Genomic DNA, 20383 nt, shown 5'->3' on the forward strand with positions numbered 1-20383 from the left:
CCTGCTGGAAGGGCTTTGTCAGAGCCTAAAGGAGGCCCCTCGTGCAATGGGGCAAACTGCCACTGGACACACCTGTCAGTCATCACCTCTCTGGGACAGAAGCAGTAGCTAGATACTTCCAAGGAGCTTGTCAGTGAAGGAACCTCCTCTGGGTCTCTCCTCCTAAGACAGGGAACCAGTGCTACTCACGCTCTGAACTGGTTCAAGAGGGATGTCACCCACTGAGGCCAAGAAACCAAGAGGGGAATGCCTTGGAAGAAAAAAGAGGGCCTTTGCCACAGAATCCTCCTGTCCCAAGTCTTTCCCTTGACTTTCTGAACTCTTCACTTTCTGACTTACAAAAAGAACCTGTACAGAAAAGGGGGAATCAGGCAGGGATGAACAAGACTATCCATGAGTCCATAATTATTGAAGGTGTGTAATGGGCACGTGGAGGGGAAAGGTAATTATTCTAGTTTCTGTACTTCTGTGTGTGCTTAAAAGCTTTCCATTAAAAAAAAAAAAGTTTCTTAAAAGAAGCTATGAATAATCCATGGCCTGAAAGAGTAAAGGGCATCTTGCTGATCTTTGACTAGAAATTCCCCCAAATCAATTAAATCTGAGCACATCCAACCAGGGAAACAAGGTGAGAGTGTGGTATTAGTCTGGCTTCAGTGGGTCATCAAGCAGAATCAGCAGGTGTTTCCCAGGGAAAGAGAAGCAGTGATAGCTCTTGGGCTTTGAAGGAAATGTTTCAACAGGAGAGAAGATGGAGAGGGATTTATATGCAGGTACCTTGGCTACTGCTGAGTCTGCCCTTAAGCGCTTAGGATGGCACTGAGCCCTCTGGCCCCACCCCGGCCTTTACCCCGAGGTGAAGGGTGCTTCCCCATCTCTCTTATCAACTACCCCAAGCCCTCTCCTGGCCACAGGCCAATTCCCAATCCTGCTTGAAGTGGCATTTTATTGACAACAGCCAAAATAGGAATGCTCTTCAATGCAGGCCAAGTCAGGGCTTCTGAGCAGCATAATTTGAAAAGTGCCAAGATGGTCCCTAAATGTTTCCTACACACCTTACCCAAAGGTATCTCCCACATGGCTGGTCACTGTGCTTGAAATTCTACCATTTAAGTAGCATTCTTTGGGTCTACAAACTGCTTTCTTGAGATACTTTTTTCCAAAGCTACCTTGGGAGGGTAACACATTAAAACCAGTACCTGTTCATGAACTGTTCACTGACCTGGGTACCTGGGAGGGAGGAAGGAGCACAGAGGGTTAAGAGCAAGGGTGATGGGGCGTGGTCGCAGACAGCTTGGGTGGGGACCACTCCTGGCTTCAGGGTACAGGTGGTTGCATTTGGAGAGAGGGTTGAAGAGAAGCTCAGAGGTAGGAGTAGAGGTCATTAGGTTGCTGAAGTCCCCAAGGGCAGTGTAAAGAAAGGCTGTAGCAGCCAGAGCAGGGTGCAGGACCCTGCAGACTGACAGTTTGGGAGTGGGCCACAGTGAGCCCTACCCCTTATGTCTCCACAGGGTTCTAGTTCCTATCCCTTGCAGAGCCAGAAATGAAGGTAGCTCCCGAGGCTCCTGTCCCTGGCCCTTGTCCAGCAATGGCTGCTGGGAAAGAACCCACAAGGATATCCCTCAATCCATCTGTCTGCTGGGAGGCACCCTAGCCCCCACCCTGCACAGTTGCCCCAGTGGACATGCCTCCCTCCTCACTCCCCAACAATTCCCCAGTGCATGTAATAAGGTAAGGGACAAATATAAAAGGGGCATAGGCAGTAGGGTTTGGGTCTGCTTCTAAAGGCACGGCCAAGTGCTCCAGTCCCTCCACATTTGAATAGAGATAATAACAACATGTATCCACCCCTAGTAAATGAAATGTCAGGAACCATTCTAAGATTTATATAGATAAACTCATTTAATCCTCACAACACTAGGACATGTATGTCTATACATAAAATTTTACTATTCATCCCCATTTTACAGATGAGAAAACAGGCACAGAGAGGTTAACAGCTTGCCCAAGAGCACAGAGTTAGTAAGATGGGATGCAGGCTTAGGCCATCCTACACTGCAGCAGTGCACGCTTACCCACTGGGCACTCTGCCTCTCATGCCCTCATCTCTCTACCAGGCTGGGCAGGGAGAGGTGAGAGAAGCATTTAGTGGCCACCTGCTCTGGACCAGGCACTTGACAAAGACGTGTATGCTTCAATCTCAGGAGAACACAGTGAAGGATGAGCCATGATCCTCACGGGTCCACATGAGTAAGCAAGACCAGAGAAGGCTGATTATCTGCCAAGGCCACACAGCCCAAGAAGGGGTGGAGCTGAAATCCAAACCTTGGCCTGAGCTCTGCCCTGCACGTGCTCCCTCTCTAACCCCCATACGGAGCTGAAGAGAACAGAGACCAGGATGAGAAGGCTGGAGAGGGGCACTTAGGTGGTCCTCAGGCCTAGCACCTGATCAGGCTTCCCAGGGGTCCATGGGAATCTCCAGACCTCCTCCCCAACCTTGTGTGGCAGGGGAGGGGAACCAGAGAGGCAGGGGACTAAGTCCTTGAAGATGGGCCACTCCGCTGCTGCTGGGGCAATAGCCTGAGGCTGGGCCACTGGGGGCTGGAATGATGTTCTATGGGGTCCCCTACCCCCCACCCATTGGCTGCCAGGGACCAGAGCAGGATGGGGGATGTTTCCGACCCCCTGCGGTCTCCAGCAGCACCTCCTGATCCTTGCACTTGGGTAAAGAGGGATAAGGCCTAGACGGGGGCACCTCCTCCAGAGGATAAGGGCAACAACCAGATGGCCAGGTGGGCAAGGGCTGGAGCACTCAGGGCAGCCCAGGGCCCAGAAAGCCAAGGATGGTGGGGGAGCTGCCAAGGGCACGAGCTGGGACGGAAATGCTGCCTCGCCTCTGACCCAGCCTCTCCCAGCCCCGAGATAGGGTCAAGGATGTTGGGACAGCTCAACTCAGTGGCTCAGGCAGATGTACCATGGGAAAGGGAGCAGATGCGTGATAAGGAGGGCCCAGGAGTTTCACTGGAGTAAGCGCCGCCGGTACCGTGTGGCCAGGAGCACAGCTAGGAGCACCCCAGCCACAGCCACACTGAGCCACGGAGGCCAGGACGAGGTCCTGACCACCAGCAACTCCTCCAACTCTTCCTCCTCCCGGAATCCTGGGGCGGTGTGTGTCCCAGGGCTGTCCCCCAGGATGGGGGTACTGGGGCCCCCGTGGATCCTAATGGTGTCCTCCGACTTGTACTCATTTTCCTCCGGAGCGTTGTCAGGCCCCGCGCCCAGGGAGTTACTGAGGCTGATGGCAAGGTCTGCGGAGCAGCCCGAGAACGGTTGGCTGTCCATTCTGGATACCAGCCTGCCAGGCTTGCTCAGCTCCAGCTCTGAGCCCCAGCAGTCAGAGCTGCTATCTGGCCATGGTGAGGTGCCTCCAGTGGCAGTACCTGTGGCTGCTGGAGATGCTGGAGTCTCCTGGGAAAGAAAGGAGGGACTGGAGGGACTGAGGATGGTGGGGGGCAAGCCAGGTTGGGTGGCCCCATTCCCAAAACAGGCCAACCCCTCAGTTCCCAGCCCATAGTGCTGTGAGGCAACCCTCTCTTGGGGACTCAACCCACTGATGGTGCAGGAGGACAGTGGGGGAGGAGGGGACTAAGGCCCTGTAGGAGCATCAGTGGTGAACTCCTCCAGGGCTGAAAGCTCTACTCACTGGCCTGCCTGTGAGCTCACTCCCACCCCAGGGAGCACTTGGTCATGTGTGGCCCCACCTACTTTGACATTATGCCTGGGCTTGATGGCCATGAAGCAGCCACCGGGTCAGAGGCTGGGCCATGCACCCAAGGGGCCCCATGGACTTGGTTCTTCCAGACAGACAGCAGCAGTAGGGTTAGATGTGCAGGCTCTGAGCAGGCAGCTGTGGAGGCTGCTAGGGTCAGAGATGGATGGGCTGGGACTGCAGTTTGTAAAACCCTTGTCATGGTGGGGCAGGCCAGATATCCCAGTGGTGAAGAGCAAGGCATCAAGGCAAACAGGCTACCCTGCTCTACCCCTCAATGTTTCCTCACCTGCAAAATAGTATTGATGAGCTTAAAAGGGAGCTGTGAGCTCTAAATGGGTTAATGCATGTGACCAGTGGAGGTGGCCCAGCAAGCCTGACCCTCCTGAAGCATTCACACTTAAGAGTTCTAATGATTATTATTACTCTAAAGGACATGGTGTTAGGTCTGGATGAGGCTAGGTCTCAGCTGTCCCTATGCCCTCAGAAGAAGCCCTGGACCAGCCTAGGCTGGAGACAGAATGGAGACTGGAAAGGGTAAAAGGAAGAGGCCTGGATCACTGCTAGGAGGGGCGAGGACTCACCTCCACGAGTCTGTTGCTGTTCCTGATGGTGGGCCCTGTGTTGTCAAGCAGCTTTCTGGGCACCGTGCACATATGTTTCCTGTCGTCAGGCACCAAGCCAGTAGGCACTTTGGGTGGCACCATGCCAGAACGCACTGAGTTGATGGGCAATTTGGATGGTGCTAGACTGGTGAGCACATTAGTGGGCATTGCACCAGGGGGCTTCAAGCTGGTGGACAACTTGGAAGGCACTGTGCTGCCAAATGCTGAGTTGGTGGGCACCCCTGCCCCGCTGGAGCAGATGGTACCTTCAGCCTGGTCACCAGCACCTCCTGCAGAGGCCAAGCCAGTGGAGGAGGAGGAGGTGCCAATAGATGGAGCTGACACTGGGGGTTCAGGCAAGCGGCTTTCCCTGGGGGTAGAACGGACCATGGGCTGGAAGGAGACAGTCGGAGACACAGGCCCGTAGGATGATGTGAAACTGGAGACCACACCTGCAGGTGGCAAAACAAAATGAGAAACACAAACCCACAGGAGTGTTATCCTAAAATCACAGTGGCCTTGGGATCAGAGGGCTGGAGAAGGGTCTCTGCCCCAGCTCACACCATCCCTATTGCATCCAAGCCTCCCAACCTCCTACCAATGGAGGAGTCTCCACAGTCTCTTTGGTTCCCAGGGCTGAAGGCCCGATGGTTGCAGATAAATCCTTGGTCCTGTCCCTCCTCAGTCCTTGACGTGTTCTCTCACAAGAGCAAAATGATCCCTCCCTTTAACAGGGTCTAGGAGCTTGAAAATCATTATTAATTTTCATCTCTGCTTTTTCTTCTCCTGCCTAGGACACCCCCCTTTCCTGTTGTGTCTGCCTCTTCCATCCTCTCCTTAGGCAAGTGGAATCCTGGATGTTTCTCCCACTGCCATCTTTCCTCTCAGCAGGAACAATCCTAGGCCAGGGCAAGAGGAGCAGGATGGCTCTGCTTAGAAGAGCTCACACCAGTCATGTGGCACCAGAGGCCCAGTCAGCCCCCAGTGTGTGCAAATCTTCTAGGAGGCCCAAGGGCTTGAGGTTACAGGGACAAAGCCACCCCTGGGAGGAGAGTCTGAACTGGGGGAAGCAGGAGGGAGCAGGTGGTGATGGTCCATAAAGGCAGCTACATAAGGATTCACCATGGAACTCTTGAGAACACACATGCCTGGCCCTACAGCTGACAAAGGTCGAGAGTGATTCTGATGTCCACCACCCCCCATCCCAAAGCTAACAACACAGAATCTCATGGGACCTGTGTCCATACTCATACTGAAATCAAAGTGCCCTCTGCCTCCCTGGTCCACAGCAGCATTTCTTGAAAAGATGTTCCACAGCAAGCTGACAATGCAAAGTGCAAAAGGATACTTGGGTTACAGTTTGGTGTGACAGGAGCATGGGACACTAAGGTGGCTTCTCTGAGCTCCTGTGTCTTGTGGCTGTTCCATGGGCACTGTGGGCTGGCTGGGCATCACTGTCACATGGAACACGGTTTGGGAAATAGTGGTGCAGAGATGCCAGCCTGAGAGATCCAAGTAGATAGCACTATATTCCTGAGATGTCTGATGTGAGGGTCCAGGCCCTTGGCTGATGAAGAACATACTTCTCCTGGGGGCTGAAAAGTTTTAGTGATTCACTGGGAGCTAGAGACCCCTTTAGGGTAGGGCAGTGCTCCCTGACAACAGCTGGCCCAGCCCTGTACTCTTCTTGCACTGTCCTCCAGGTCCTGGCGCATCCCTACATAGTCCCTTTGGTATAGTGCAGGCATGGCCCTAATTCACTTCTGCCTGTGTCCACGCCCTCTGCAATGTGACCCTGTCAGTCCTCTCATGTAGGGATGGAGTCTATCTTTCTACTCCTTGATGCTGGGCTGGCCTTGTAACTTGCCTTGTCCCACAGAAAGAGGCAGGAGGAAAACTGTGCCAGTTTTGAGCCTATGCCCCAGAAGCCCTCTCTCCCTCTCTCAGAACTCTGCTCAGGTATATGAAATGGGCTTGACTGCTGGAAGGTAAGAGACTCATAGAAGAGAACTGAGGTGCCCCAGCCAACAGCCGTAAACAGCTTATATGTACCCTGATGTGTATATAAAAGGGAATTCAGCCCATCTGAGCCAGCCCAAATTGCTGACCCACACAATCATGAGCTAAGTAAATAGTCGTATTTTAAGCTACTAAATTTTGGGATTGTATGTTACAAAGCAAATACTAGCCAATATGCCCTCTGAGGAACTGGGTTGTTCCCTGGGGTGAACTCATTTCCCTGGGGAATACCACCTTTGCCTCCTGACCAAGAAAACCAGAGGGGCAACTCTAACCCTTACCCTCACTGGGAGGTCAGAAAGGCCCTATAACTCCAGGGTCCATGCATACCTGCTGTGTGCGTAGTGCCCAGCTCTGTGTCTTGCTCCTGATGTCCACTGCAGGTCAGAGGGCTGAGGGCCACCGTGTCAGATGAGGGCTGCAGGGGGCCACCCAGCTTCTTGAGGACAGCCCCAGAGCTGGGTGGCTGTGGGGCTTTCTTCGAACTCTGCACGAAGGAATATATGAATAAGGCAGTTGCTGCTCCCAGGAGCTGGCAAAGGGCACCTTATGCTTGGGACGGCTCCTACAGGCCACAGCCCATGCCATGAAGCACAGGACCAAGGAAGCCCTTGCCTCGGCTTTGGTCATTGCCAGGACTTCTATCTGCAGGTGACTTTGAAGCCACCTCATAGAAAATCATCCTATGGGGGGTCCCTATTCATCTGTCTGGCCCTAAAGAAAGGTCCCCATCTTTGGGGCCACTGCACAGACCCCTTTCTTAGGCTTCAAGTCCAAGTGGCATCTCCTGGACACCTCACTGCCCACTCATCCTATCCCAACAGAATCAGTCATCTTAACCCCCAAACTTTACTGGCAATGATTACAGCTCCAACCATCCCCCCCTTTCCCCATCACCTCCTGCTCCCTCACTCTCCCTCATCTGGTCATCCCCTGATCCCTTGACCCAGCTCAACATCTCACATGGACCACTGCAAAGACCTCAGAATTGTGGCCTCACAGCTGGCTGATGACAGAGGGGTGGGGGCTGCCACATAGTGAAGACCTGGTTGGCAGTCTGGGAGCTGGGGCAGATCCATATTGGGGGAGCCCTGGGGTTCTGAGCAGAGATTAGGCATGATTTGTGGGGGACTTCCAGAAGGCTGGGTGAGCAGAAGTGGGCAGATGGGAACACAAAAGCAGGAGGCTCAAGGTAGATCATGAGGACGCACCTCTCCCAGGGACTCTGGTGGCTGGGTGTCCTGGACAGGCATAGGGTAACTTGGCTCGTCCTCTCTGTAGCCGTTGCTGGGGATGCTGGGGGCCACAGCAGGTGTGGAGGGCCCTGGAACCCCAGCAGGAACTGATGGCCGCTCCAGTGGGGATGGGCGGTGGTTCGGATTCCCTGAAGGACAAAGATATTTTGATGTCAAGGAGGAATTGGGGTGCTCTTAGTGACAAGAGAGGCCTGGGTGCTCCTAGAACTCCAGGTCCATGGCTATCAGTCCCCCACAGCATCAAACTCTATCCTGACGTGGGCAGTACTCCTCAGAGGAGACCAGCTTCACGAAGCAGGAGGCAGGTATCAGAGGGAGAGTGGAGGTGGAGAGGACAAGGAGAGGTAGGAGGAGCAGTGGGGGAAGGGAGAGTGTTGGGGGCACCTCGAAGGCCTCTCACCACCCAGACTGTGTCAGCAGTCACCACTTCTCTGTCCCCAGGCATTCTGGGACACAGTGGCTTTCTTCTCCTCCTCGTGGGTGGCTTTCACCACTAACTGACCCCTGACCTAAAGCTTCCTCCTCAGCCCCTCCCCTTTGCCCCCACCAGCCACGCCTGGCCCTACCACAGCTGTTTTTATCTGGGGGAATCACTGGTAATCTGCACAAATGAAGAGATGAGTTAGAAAGGAAGGAAGGGAGGGAGGAAGGGAGGGGGAGGAAAAGAAAGAAAGGCAAACATGGGGATATTTCAAGGCTGTAAATCTGAGCAGTGTCTCAGGAATTGTCTCTAGTCTGAAATATATATAGGGCTGGTGTGAATTTTCTTTCTGCCTCAGCCCCTGAGACCCTGGCCTCAGCAGACCCCCTCTGAGGACTTGGCCTGGCAGGGAGCATTGAGAGGGCTTTGAGGGATAACTGGGCACCTGGGGGGGGGGGTGGGAGGCAACTAAGGAGGCTCTAGGGGAAACTAGTGGGAGGGGAAGAGATGAGGGGAAAGGAAGGAAGGAGCCCATGAGGAAGAAAGAAGAGGCAGTGAAGGGAGGGGGAGAGAAGAGATGAGCAGAGAGAGGGAAGGCAAACTGAGGGAGAGTAGACGGCAGGAAATGAGAAAAGCGTGGGAGGCAAACGTCACAGCCACAAAAATTAGAGGAGGCTCCATTTGCTGAGCACATGGAAGGTGCCCAGCCCCAGCTAAGCACTCAACATGCCATCATCCCATGGTATCCACTGCAGCCCTACAAGGTAAATGTTGCCATTAGCCCCAGTTTACAAAGAAGACTGAGACTTAGGGAATGAAGGGGCTTGGCCAAAGAGTTAATAAAGATTAATAAGTGGCAAAGCAGGGATCTACACTCTGGTTTGTCCACTGCCCAGGAGTGATGGGAGGGAGGGTGAGAGATGAAGACAGCAGGTATGGGGTGAGAGGAGAGGGAGAGTGGAGGCCAGGGAATCAGATAGGAGTTCCAGAAGAAGGGTCAAGGTGGGAGGCTCACGTAGCAGGTTGCTCTGGTAGACTCGGTCCACTTCATCAGCGAGACTAGACAGTTCACAGGCCCTCAGTGCCCCAATGAAGGAAGGCACCCAGCCGTTCCTCCGCCGAAGGCTGTTGAAGAGGTCCCAGAGAGTGCCCTGGTTCCCCCAGCGCTCATAGGAGGCCCGCAGTCGGTCCTGCAAGACACAGCCCCGCCACCAAGCTCAAGCCTGGTAGCCCTGACCCCCTCCCCACTCTGGAGGGGACAGCTGCAGATGGAGGTACCTAGAAAGCTACAAGATGGAAGCAACCATCTGAAACTGAGTCAGAGCCCAGGACAAGGCCAGAGTTTGAGCCCAAGTTTAAAGGCCCAGGAAATAGGCCTTACTGTGTCCCAGGCTCTCTGCTCAGGGCTTTGTGTGAATTATCTTATTTAATGCTATTATTACCCCTACTCTACTGATGAGGAAACTGAGGCTTAGCACATACAAACAAGCAACCAGATAGCAGAAACAAAAACCCACAGAAAACATTTACTGCAGAACTAAATGGCAAGGTATTCCCACAAACACCAAAATACAAGAGGGAGGAGCCAAATCCCACCAGCCACAAACTCACATACCGCCGGTATCTGCATGGAGGAAGCAGAGGGAGGCCTCGGGGTTCAATGTGGGGACAGCTAAAACTGGGAGGGGCCAGGCTCACTTCACTAGGGGCCCACAGCAAGTGCTGAGGGAGCTAGCACAGTCTGGCTCCCAAAGACTCTCAAAGTTGAGCCCCAGGCTCCCTGCCAGGATGGATCCCATGACTAAGAGAATGCAATTGAAACTAAACAGGAACAAGGACAAAAGAGATAAAGAAAAAGAAGGTTCCGATGAAAGTGGGTGCGGGGTCCCAAGCCCAGAAATCTCAGTGCCATATTTTGGAGCACTATACCACAACGACACAAGAGGGAGCTCAGTGAGGTTGGAAAGGACACCCGGAGCCACACTTCCTTCTGAAAGTTAGAAAACTGTCAAGGATGGGAAGCAAGATACAGACAACAGAGAAGGAAGGAGTTGGTCCTGGCTTGGGAGAAGCTCTGAATTCCACAGCCCTGCCCCCAGTCCATGCCTGGTTGTCACACCCTGGCTCACCTGGTCACTTGTTGTGAGGCAGGACAGGTAAGGCAGAATCTCCAGAACATGAATATTGCAAAAATTGCCGTGATGGTTGCGGATATACTGATAAGTCTTGTCCTCAGCAAACGTCATCGCTGTCCGGGTTCTGAAGTGGCAGAGGGCTCTGGCCCATGAAGGGTGGATGGACTGAGAGAGAGGAAAAAAGACTGGAAGAAAACAGACCACACATGGCAACAGAGTTGGGAGTGGAGTTGGACAAAAGGCGATTCTCTCTTTCTTTTTCAACTCTTTGGAAATTTTGCTCTTTTCTTTAATCATCGTATTTTACTGCCTAAGTCTCAGAGGCCCTCAATGAATTTGCCTAAAAACAAATTGGTGAATAAAAAAAAAAAACAGACCTAGAAGACCTAGGGCCCATTTCTGCCCTGCAGGTAGGTCAGTGTTGGGGAGAGCTCTGGCTCCTGCCCCATCATCCCCAGGTCTGAATGTGCCCCTAGCTTCTGATAGCAAAAGAGCACCATCTAGAAGTGCTGCTCCTTTGGAGTATACTGAGGGGGAAGGGGAGGAGAGGGAGGAGGAGGGGTAGGAGGGAGAGGATGGGGAAGAGGAGAAGGCACCCGATATAATAATAGGATCTATCCTATTCTTATCGTGAAGGAAATGAAGTACCAAGGAATGAAGGGGACTTGCTAGTGAGTAGAAGAGCAAAGAACTGAGGTCTTCAGGATCTGGGATCAGGTTCTTCCCAGAACATGACTGCAGGCCCACCATGACATTAAAGCTTGCTATACACATTTTTTTTAATTTTTTAAAAATTTATTTATTTTTTTAATTTTTGGCTGTGTTGGGTCTTCGTTGCTGCACACGGGCTTTCTCTAGTTGCAGCGAGCGGGGGCTACTGTTCGTTGAGGTGCACAGGCTTCTCATTGTGGTGGCTTCTCGTTGCAGAGCATGGGCTCTAGGCGCACGGGCTTCAGTAGTTGTAGCACGTGGCTTCAGTAGTTGCGGCTCACAGGCTCTAGAGCTCAGGCTCAGTAGTTGTGGCACGTGGGCTTAGTTTCTGCGCGGCATGTGGGATCTTTCCGGACTAGGGCTCGAACCCGCGTCCCCTACATTGGCAGGCAGATTCTTAACCACTGCACCACCAGAGAAGCCCTACATACATATTTTTTCGGTAGGAGGCTGAATTCCACTTCTGGGTGTGACCCCAGGCAAGTTGTCAGCCTTTTCCAGGCTTGTCCTCACCCCTAAAATGGCTCAGAGAGGTTGTTTTGACAATACAGTAGTTCAGCCTTATAAGCCTGAAATTTAGAAGTACCCCCAATACAATCAATTGCCGCAGGTTGCTTATGTAGCACTTAACACAATTTTCAATTATAGATCTGTTTGTTTGCTTGTTTCTTATTTGCCTTTCTCATGAGAGACAGCTGCAGGGAATAAGACAGACAAGATCTCTGCCACCATCCAATTTACATTCTACTGGAATGAGACAGACAACAAATCAGAAAACATATACATAAATAAGAATTCCAGACAGTAATAAAGGTTACAGAGAAAATAAAGCAGATGGTGAGACAGAGCCCCTGAAGAAGGGCATGCTGCTTGAACTGGGATGGGGAGGGAAGCTTTTCTGAACTGACATTTGAGCTGAACTCGAATGTAAGAAGATCAGTGTTTTGGGCAGAGGGCACAGCAAGTGAGAAGTCCTAAGGTGGAACAAGCTTGGCATGTTTGAAGAATAGAAAGTAGATTGGAGTTGTCCAGGTTTAGAAAGCTAGGGGGAGGGGCAGAGTTCAAGTCAAGGAGGTTGGGAAGGGCCACTAATGTAGGGCATTATAGGAAGGGACTTTGGGTTTTATTTGGAGTGAAACAGGGAGCCATTGGAGGGCTCTGAGCAGGAAAGGGAGAGGATTTTATTTGATTTGACTTATTTACGTTAAAGACCTCTGTGTTGGTTGTGAGGATCCTGGACTGGGGAGGGGGCAGGATGGAAGCAGGGAGACAAGTCAGGAGGCCACAGCAGGGAATACATGATGGGTATGGCCAGGATGGTAACCATGAAGGTGGCAAGAGGTGGCTGGATTCCTGGTATTTTGTGGATATGGGAGGTGAAGGAGAGAGAAGAATCAAGGCACTAGGTGGATGGAGGGTGCCACTTAGCAAGCCAGAGAGTCTGGGGGAGAAGCAGTGGTGCAGAGAGGACTCCAGAGTTCCATTTTGAACAAGTGAAGCTTGAGATGCTATTGGATGTCCAAAGGGGTTTTCAGGGAGGGAAGTGGGCAGAGGAGAGGGGCAGGCTGGAGTGGAAACTTGGATGTCAAGCTTGGGTGGGACCTCTAAGAGACAGTGCTGCAGAGTAGAGAGTGCCCAGAAGCTGCTGAGGCCACCAGTCCCCTGCCACATGGGAAATGGAGCAGTAGTCCTGCCTACCTGCAGCCCACCAGCCTCATAGCCACATGCTGCATGACCTGCTTTGCCAACCCCCAGGTGCTACATTCCTGGTGGGGTGAATACCAGTGACAGAAATCAAGAGGATCAGAGAGGTGGGGTGGGGGTCCTCTGAGCCTTCAGAAGATGAACAAAAAACAACTCTGTGGTGGCGAACAGATCCCTCCTTCCCTCCCACGGGATCCAGGGAAGTACCAGGAGAGAGTCAGGTGATACATTCTTCTGCATCCCAGCCTCAGCCTTTGAGGCAAAGAGTTTGAGGAGTATGGGTGTATGTAATGGTCCAACCAAAGAGAAAGGAAGCCCATATTTGTTCACATTTATTGAGGGTCCACTATAGGCAGGCACATCCTAACTTTCTGTCATTTAATTCTTGCCACAATCCCAAGAGGACAAGCGATGCCAAGTTGCACAGCTGACCAGTGGCCTAACAGGATTTGAACCCAGGACTTGCTGCCTCATTGCAGCTCACCATACACCTTGCAGGGCTTAGAGACCCCTGCGGCAAGTGAGACTCACACAGCCCCCTGCCTTCAAGCCCCGGAAGGGGCCAAGGCCACTGCCTGGGTGGGGGGGGGGGGTGCTAAGTGAGAGTGTGCCTGGGAGGATGCACTGTTTAGTCCCTTCTCTTGCGAGGCATGGAAATCTTTCGGACACGTCTGAGGACGTTCTAACCCTGCCCTCCACCACAGCCGGGTTCTCAGGTCCTTCCAGATGTCCTTGAGCCTCCAAACGAAGAATGTAGGTTTTGTTTTTTCCAGTGTTTTCCAGGCACCTCCTTCCGGTCTCAGATAAGATGTGGGGCGGATAGTTCCTGACCGTCGCGTCTAGGAGGGTTCTGACCCGACTGCACCAGAAGCTGAGTTCAGAGCGCTCCACCCTCCCGGAAGGGGCGAGGCTTCACAGTCTCAGCTCCTATTCCTGAATTCCTGGGCCAGACCCAGGTCCGCGGAGGACCGGGAGGCTGTTCTGAACAGGTGTCACCACCGAAAACAGCCAAGACCCAAGGGAGGGCGGCAGTCCGCGACCCCCAAAAGCGCGGCCGCCGGAGATTGGCGCACCCGGGCTAGGCCTCGCCTGGGAGTCACCCTGGGCCTGTGGGCAACTGGAGGAGCTCAGTAGCCAGCGCCCTTCTCCTTCCGGCCCAACCTCCCCTCCAGCCCGAGCAGGCGCCAGCGCCACCCACCTCCCGAGCCCCCGGTGCTGGATGCGGTGCACGGAGCTCTCGCTGCCCCGAACACCCTGTGCGTTAGTACCTGCTCTTCCCAGCTCCCCCTCGCCCCAAGCCCCGTGCACCCCGGCGGACTCCTAGTCCCACTCGGCTCCTGCGCCGCGTACCACCTCCCCGAAAGGCATTTGTGCGCCCTGAGTCCAGAGGACCGAGCTCCCAAGGTGGTGATCTTACCTTGGGTAGCCACGACCTGGCGACCTGCCTCCAGTCGCGGACAGCCGGGAACCCTCCCCTGCAGGGAGAGAAGGGCGGGAGGTAGGGCCGCGCGGCCATTGGGCAGACAGCGGGGGCGGGCACTTGGCCTTGGTTTGCGGGGCCCCGAGGCTCTGGACGCGCGCTCGGGACAGACCTGGGTTCCTACTGCGTGCGCGAAAGTGCAGATGATCTTTCCTTCTTCGTCTTGAGCAACTTCCAGGGGAAGCCCAGGGTCGGACTAGAAACCAAGTAGAAACCGTGGTGGGCTCGATCCCGACGCTTCCCACGCGAAGCTACCCCCTCCTTCCGCCAAGTAATTTGAGGGGTGAGGGTCTTTATGTGGTTCGCTCCTGGACGCCCAGGGCCTAAGCACACAGTCAGTGCTCAATAAATGTCCGGTGTCACGCAGAGTTCACAAGGGTATGAGTGCCCAGCCAGGCGACACTCATTCTGGACCTGAGGAGGCAGGATCGGGGCATGTAGCTGTATGCAGGGCAGGGGCGCCAAGGTTGGCTCGCCCGGCTCGCAGGGTGTGGGCCTTGAGTGCTGCGTGGGAAAGGCCTCTCCGATCAATTATTTAGGGCGGTACCTCACGGCAGTGCTCGCCTACCACCTCGCCTTTCCTCTGCTGGGCCAGAGGCCAGCAATTATTGAGTGCCCACTGTGTTCCAGGTACGGACTTAAAGTCTTATACCTTAGGGCCCATTAAATATCCGCAAAATAACCAGGTAGAGGTTTATTTTTTCCAATTTTAAAGAAAGATTAAAAGATTTGGGAAAAAAAAGATTTGGAAAAACGTTTGGCAGTTCTTAAGTTAAACATATGCCAACCCTATCACCCAGCAACCACTCCTAGTTGACCTACGAGTCCACCTGGAAACATACACAATAGATAATGTTCATAGTGGCTGTATTGACAATAGGCAAACTCTGGAAACAACCCAAATGTCCATCAATAGAATGGAGAGACACAGAAGTGAAAAACAACAAAGGCAAAAAACTATCGATACAACATGCATGAATCTTACCAGGATGAATGGGCAACATGGCTAAACAAGCCCAGCACAAAAAGTACATGCTGTCTGTTCCCAGCCACAAGGTACGATAAGGTTCAAAAATAGGCAAAACTCATCTACATAAACAGAAATCATATCACTGGTTACCTCTGGGGAATGTTGAGGAGCGGGTACAAAAGAGCCTTCTGGAGTGATGGAAATGTTCAATATCTTGATGTGAGTGGTGGGTACCTGGGCTTGAACATATGTAAAAATACATCATCTGTACACTTAAGATTGTTACGCTTTATAGGGACTTCCCTGGTGGTCCAGTGGTGAAGATTTTGCCTTCCAATGCAGGGGGTGCAGGTTGGATCCCTGGTCGGGGAGCTAAGATCCCACGTGCCTCGTGGCCAAAAAAAGGCCAAAACATAGAACAGAAGCAACGTTGTGACAAGTTCAATAAAGACTTAAAAAAAAAAAAAGTCACATCAAAAAAAATTCTTTTAAAAAAAGGGTTGTTACACTTTATACTGCAACTTTGAAAAGAAAGACAGGGCTTCCCTGGTGGTGCAGTGGTTAAGAATCTGCCTACCAGTGCAGGGGATGGGTTTGAGCCCTGGTCCTGAAAAATCCCACATGCCACGGAGCAACTAAGCCCCTGTACCACAACTACTGAGCCTGCACTCTAGAACCCACGAGCCATAACTACTGAACCCCCGTACCACAACTATTGAAGCCCAAGCGCCTAGATCCCATGCTCCGCAACAAGAGAAGCCACCGCAATGAGAAACCTGGGCACCTCAACGAAGAGTAGCCCCCGCTTGCCGCAACTAGAGAAAGCCAGTGTGCGGCAACGAAGACCCAACACAGTCCAAAATAAATAAATAAATAAATAAATAAATAATTTTTAAAAAACAATTATAAATTTTTTTAATTTTAAAACCTAAAAAAAAAAAGACAGACAACTGAGGGCTAAGAGGTTTGGCTGAGATCACTTGCAAATGCCTGAGCAACATACCTATCTCCAAAATCAGTGGTGCCAAACAGAATCGTAGAAAGATGCCTAAACACCATTCAAATGAGATTTTATTACTTTATGTACTAACCCTGTGGATATTCACAACATTCAGCATTTACAAAATGTTGTTAACATCACACCTGAACTCAACTGTGATAAAGCCAGCTCAGCCAAGACAGGGTGAATGTTGATTAGTTTGAGAATTTACTCCTGCTTGCTACCCACCCCAAATTCAGTGACCTCATATCTAATTCTTGCAGGAAGACCATTGGGAGTATGGTGACTGACTTCCAAATGCAGTTGTCACCCTCTATCTTTGCTGGACCTTGCAGGGCTTTAAAAAATACAGCTTCCTGAAAAACAAAATGAGATACTGACTTACTGCATTTGGGCTGATCTAACAAAAATACCATAGGTTGGGTGGCTTATACAACAAACATTTATTTCTCAGTTCTGGAGGCTGGGAAGTCCAAGATCAAGGTGCCAACAGATTAGGTGTTTGGTAAGGGCTGTCTTCCTTGTTCACAGACTCAGTCTTCTCACTGTGTCCTCAGAAGGCAGAAGGAGCAAGGGAGCTCGCTTAAAAAAGCACTAATTCTAGGGACTTCCCTGGTGGCGCAGTCGTTAAGAATCTGCCTGCCAGAGATAAACCCACGCACATATGGTCACCGTATCTTTGATAAAGGAGGCAAGAATATACAATGGAGAAAAGGCAGCCTCTTCAATAAGTGGTGCTGGGAAAACTGGACAGCTACATGTTAAAGAATGAAATTAGAACACTCCCTAACACCATACACAAAAATAAACTCAAAATGGACTAAAGACCTAAATGTAAGGCCAGACACTATAAAACTCTTAGAGGAAAACATAGGCAGAACACTCCATGACATAAATCACAGAAAGATCCTTTTAGACTCACCTCCTAGAGAAATGGAAATAAAAACAAAAATAAATAAATGGGACCTAATGAAACTTAAAAGCTTTTGCACAACAAAACAAACCATAAACAAGACGAAAAGACAACCCTCAGAATGGGAGAAAACATTTCCAAATGAAGCAACTGACAAAGGATTAATCTCCAAAATACACAAGCAGCTCATGCAGCTCAATATCAAAAAAACAAACAGGGCTTCCCTGGTGGAGCAGTGGTAAAGAATCCGCCTGCCAATGTAGGGGACACGGGTTTGAGCCCTGGCCCGGGAAGATCCCACATGCCGCAGAGCAACTAAGCCCATGCAACACAACTACTGAGCCTGCACTCTAGAGCCCGTGAGCCACAACTGAGCCCGCGTACCACAACTACTGAAGCCCGTGTGCCTAGAGCCCGTGCTCTGCAACAAGAGAAGCCACGACAATCAGAAGTCCATGCACTGCAAGGAAGAGTAGCCCCCGCTCGCCGCAACTAGAGAAAGCCCACGCACAGCAACAAAGACCCAACACAGCCAATAAATAAATAAATAATTTTTTTTAAAGAACCCAATGAAAAAATGGGCAGAAGACCTAAATAGACATTTCTCCAAAGAAGGTACACAGATTGCCAACAAACATATGAAACGATGCTCAACATCACTAATCATTAGAGAAATGCAAATCAAAATTACAATGAGGTATCACCTCACACCAATTAGAATGGCCATCATCAAAAAATCTACAAACAATAAATGCTGGAGAGGGTGTGGAGAAAAGGGAACCCTCCTGCACTGCTGGTGGGAATGTAAATTGATACAGCCACTCTGGAGAACAGTATGGAGGTTCCTCAAAAAACTAAAAGTAGAACTACCATACGACCCAACAATCCCAGTACTGGGCATATACCCTGAAAAAACCATAATTCAAAAAGAGTCATGTACCACAATGTTCATTGCAGCTCTATTTACAATAGCCAGGACATGGAAGCAACCTAAGTGTCCATCAACAGATTAATGGATAAAGAAGATGTGGCACATATATACAATGGAATATTACTTAGCCATAAAAAGAAACGAAATTGAGTTATTTATAGTGAGGGGGATGGACCTAGAGACTGTCATACAGAGAGCAGTAAGTCAGAAAGAGAAAAAAAATACCGTACGTTAGCACATATATTTGGAATCTAAAAAAAAAGGTTCCGAAGAACCTAGCGGCAGGACAGGAATAAAGATGCAGACATAGAGAATGGACTTGAGGACACAGGGAGGAGGAAGGGTAAGCTGGGTCGAAGTGAGAGAGTGGCATGGACATATATACACTACTAAATGTAAAATAGCTAGTGGGAAGCAGCCGCATAGCACAGGAAGATCAGCTCGGTGCTCTGTGTCCACCTAGAGGGGTGGGATAGAGAGGGTGGGAGGGAGATGCAAGAGGGAGGAGATATGGGGATATATGTATACGTATAGCTGATTCACTTTTTTATACAGCAGAAACTAACACACCATTGTAAAGCAACTATACTCCAATAAGGATGTTTAGAAAAAAAGAATCCACCTGCCAACGCAGGGGACATGGGTTCGAGCCCTGGTCCGGGAAGATCCTACATGCCGTGGAGGAACTAAGCCTGCGAGCCACAACTACTGAGCCCACATGCCACAACTACTGAAGCCCGCATGCCTAGAGCCCGTGCTCCACAACAAGAGAAGCCACCGCAGTGAGAAGCCCATGCACGGCAATGAAGAGTAGCCCCCACTCGCTGCAACTAGAGAATGTCCACGCACAGCAATGAAGACCCAGTGCAGTCAAAAATAAGGAGAAAAACCATATGATCATCTCAATAGATGCAGAAAAAACTTTTGACAAAATTCAACACCCATTTATGATAAAAGCTCTGCAGAAAGTGGGCATAGAGGGAACCTACCTCAACATGATAAAGGCTGTATATGACAAACCCACAGCAAACATCATTCTCAATGGTGAAAAACTGAAAGCATTTCATCTAAGATCAAGAACAAGACAAGGATGTCCACTCTCAACACTATGATTCAACATAGTTTTGGAAGTCCTAGCCATGGCAATCAGAGAAGAAAAAGAAGTAAAAGGAATACAAATTGGAAAAGGAGAAGTAAAACTGTCACTGTTTGCAGATGACATGATACTATACATAGAGAATCCTAAAGATGCCACCAGAAAACTACTAGAGCTAATCAATGAATTTGGTAAAGTTGCAGGATACAAAATTAATGCACAGAAATCTCTTGCATTCCTATATACTAATGATGAAAATTCTGAAAGAGAAATTAAGGAAACACTCCCATGTACCACTGCAATAAAAAGAATAAAATACCTAGGAATAAACCTACCTAGGGAGACAAAAGACCTGTATGCAGAAAACTGTAAGACACTGATGAAGGAAATTAAAGATGATACCAACAGATGGAGAGATATACCATGTTCTTGGATTGGAAGAATCAATATTGTGAAAATGACTACATTACCCAAAGCAATCTAAAGATTCAGTGCAATCCCTATCAAATTACCAATGGCACTTTTTACAGAATTAGAACAAAAAATCTTAAAATTTGTATGGAGACACGAAAGACCCCGAATAGCCAAAGCAGCCTTGAGGGAAAAAAGCAGAGCTGGAGGAATCAGACTCCCTGACTTCAGACTATGCTACAAAGCTACAGTAATCAAGACAATATGGTACTGGCACAAAAACATAAATATAGATCAATGGAACAAGATAGAAAGCCCAGAGATAAACCCACGCACCTATGGTCAACTAATCCATGACAAAGGAGGCAAGGATATACAATGGAGAAAAGACAGTCTCTTCAATAAGTGGTGCTGGGAAAACTGGGCAGCTACATGTAAAAGAACGAAATTAGAACACTCCCAAACACCATACACAAAAATAAACTCAAAATGGATTAAAGACCTAAATTTAAGACCAGACACTATAAAACTCTTAGAGGAAAACATAGGAAGAACACTCTTTGACATAAATCACAGCAAGATCTTTTTTGATCCACCTCCTAGAGTAATGGAAAGAAATACAAAAATAAACAAATGAGACCTAATGAAACTTAAAAACTTTTGCACAGCAAAGGAAACCATAAACAAGAGGAAAAGACAACCCTCAGAATGGGAGAAAATATTCGCAAATGAATCGATGGACAAAGGATTAATCTCCAAAATATATAAACAGCTCATGCAGCTCAATATTAAAAAAACAAACAACCCAATCCAAAAATGGGCAGAAGACCTAAATAGACATTTCTCCAAAGAAGACATACAGATGGCCAAGAAGCACATGAAAAGCTGATCAACATCACTAATTATTAGAGAAATGCAAATCAAAACTACAATGAGGTATCACTTTACAGCAATTAGAATGGGCA

The 20383-nt window shown here is 50.1% G+C and overlaps 1 protein-coding gene across 1 annotated transcript; it reads right to left on the reverse strand.

Annotated features, from left to right (window-relative positions):
• Nucleotides 1–3015: 3015 nt before the first annotated feature.
• On the reverse strand, nt 3016–10313 carry MAVS (mitochondrial antiviral signaling protein; the record flags this gene model as incomplete). The annotated part of the gene is made up of 6 exons (XM_079718394.1): nt 3016–3465; nt 4351–4823; nt 6721–6877; nt 7602–7774; nt 9083–9257; nt 10197–10313. 6 exons carry the CDS (start codon nt 10311–10313, stop codon nt 3016–3018), a joined length of 1545 nt encoding a protein of 514 aa, XP_079574520.1.
• Nucleotides 10314–20383: the final 10070 nt, after the last annotated feature.

Source organism: Hyperoodon ampullatus (assembly GCF_949752795.1).
Source record: "Hyperoodon ampullatus genome assembly, chromosome: 14".
In the NCBI taxonomy this organism is placed as follows: Eukaryota; Metazoa; Chordata; class Mammalia; order Artiodactyla; family Ziphiidae; genus Hyperoodon; species Hyperoodon ampullatus.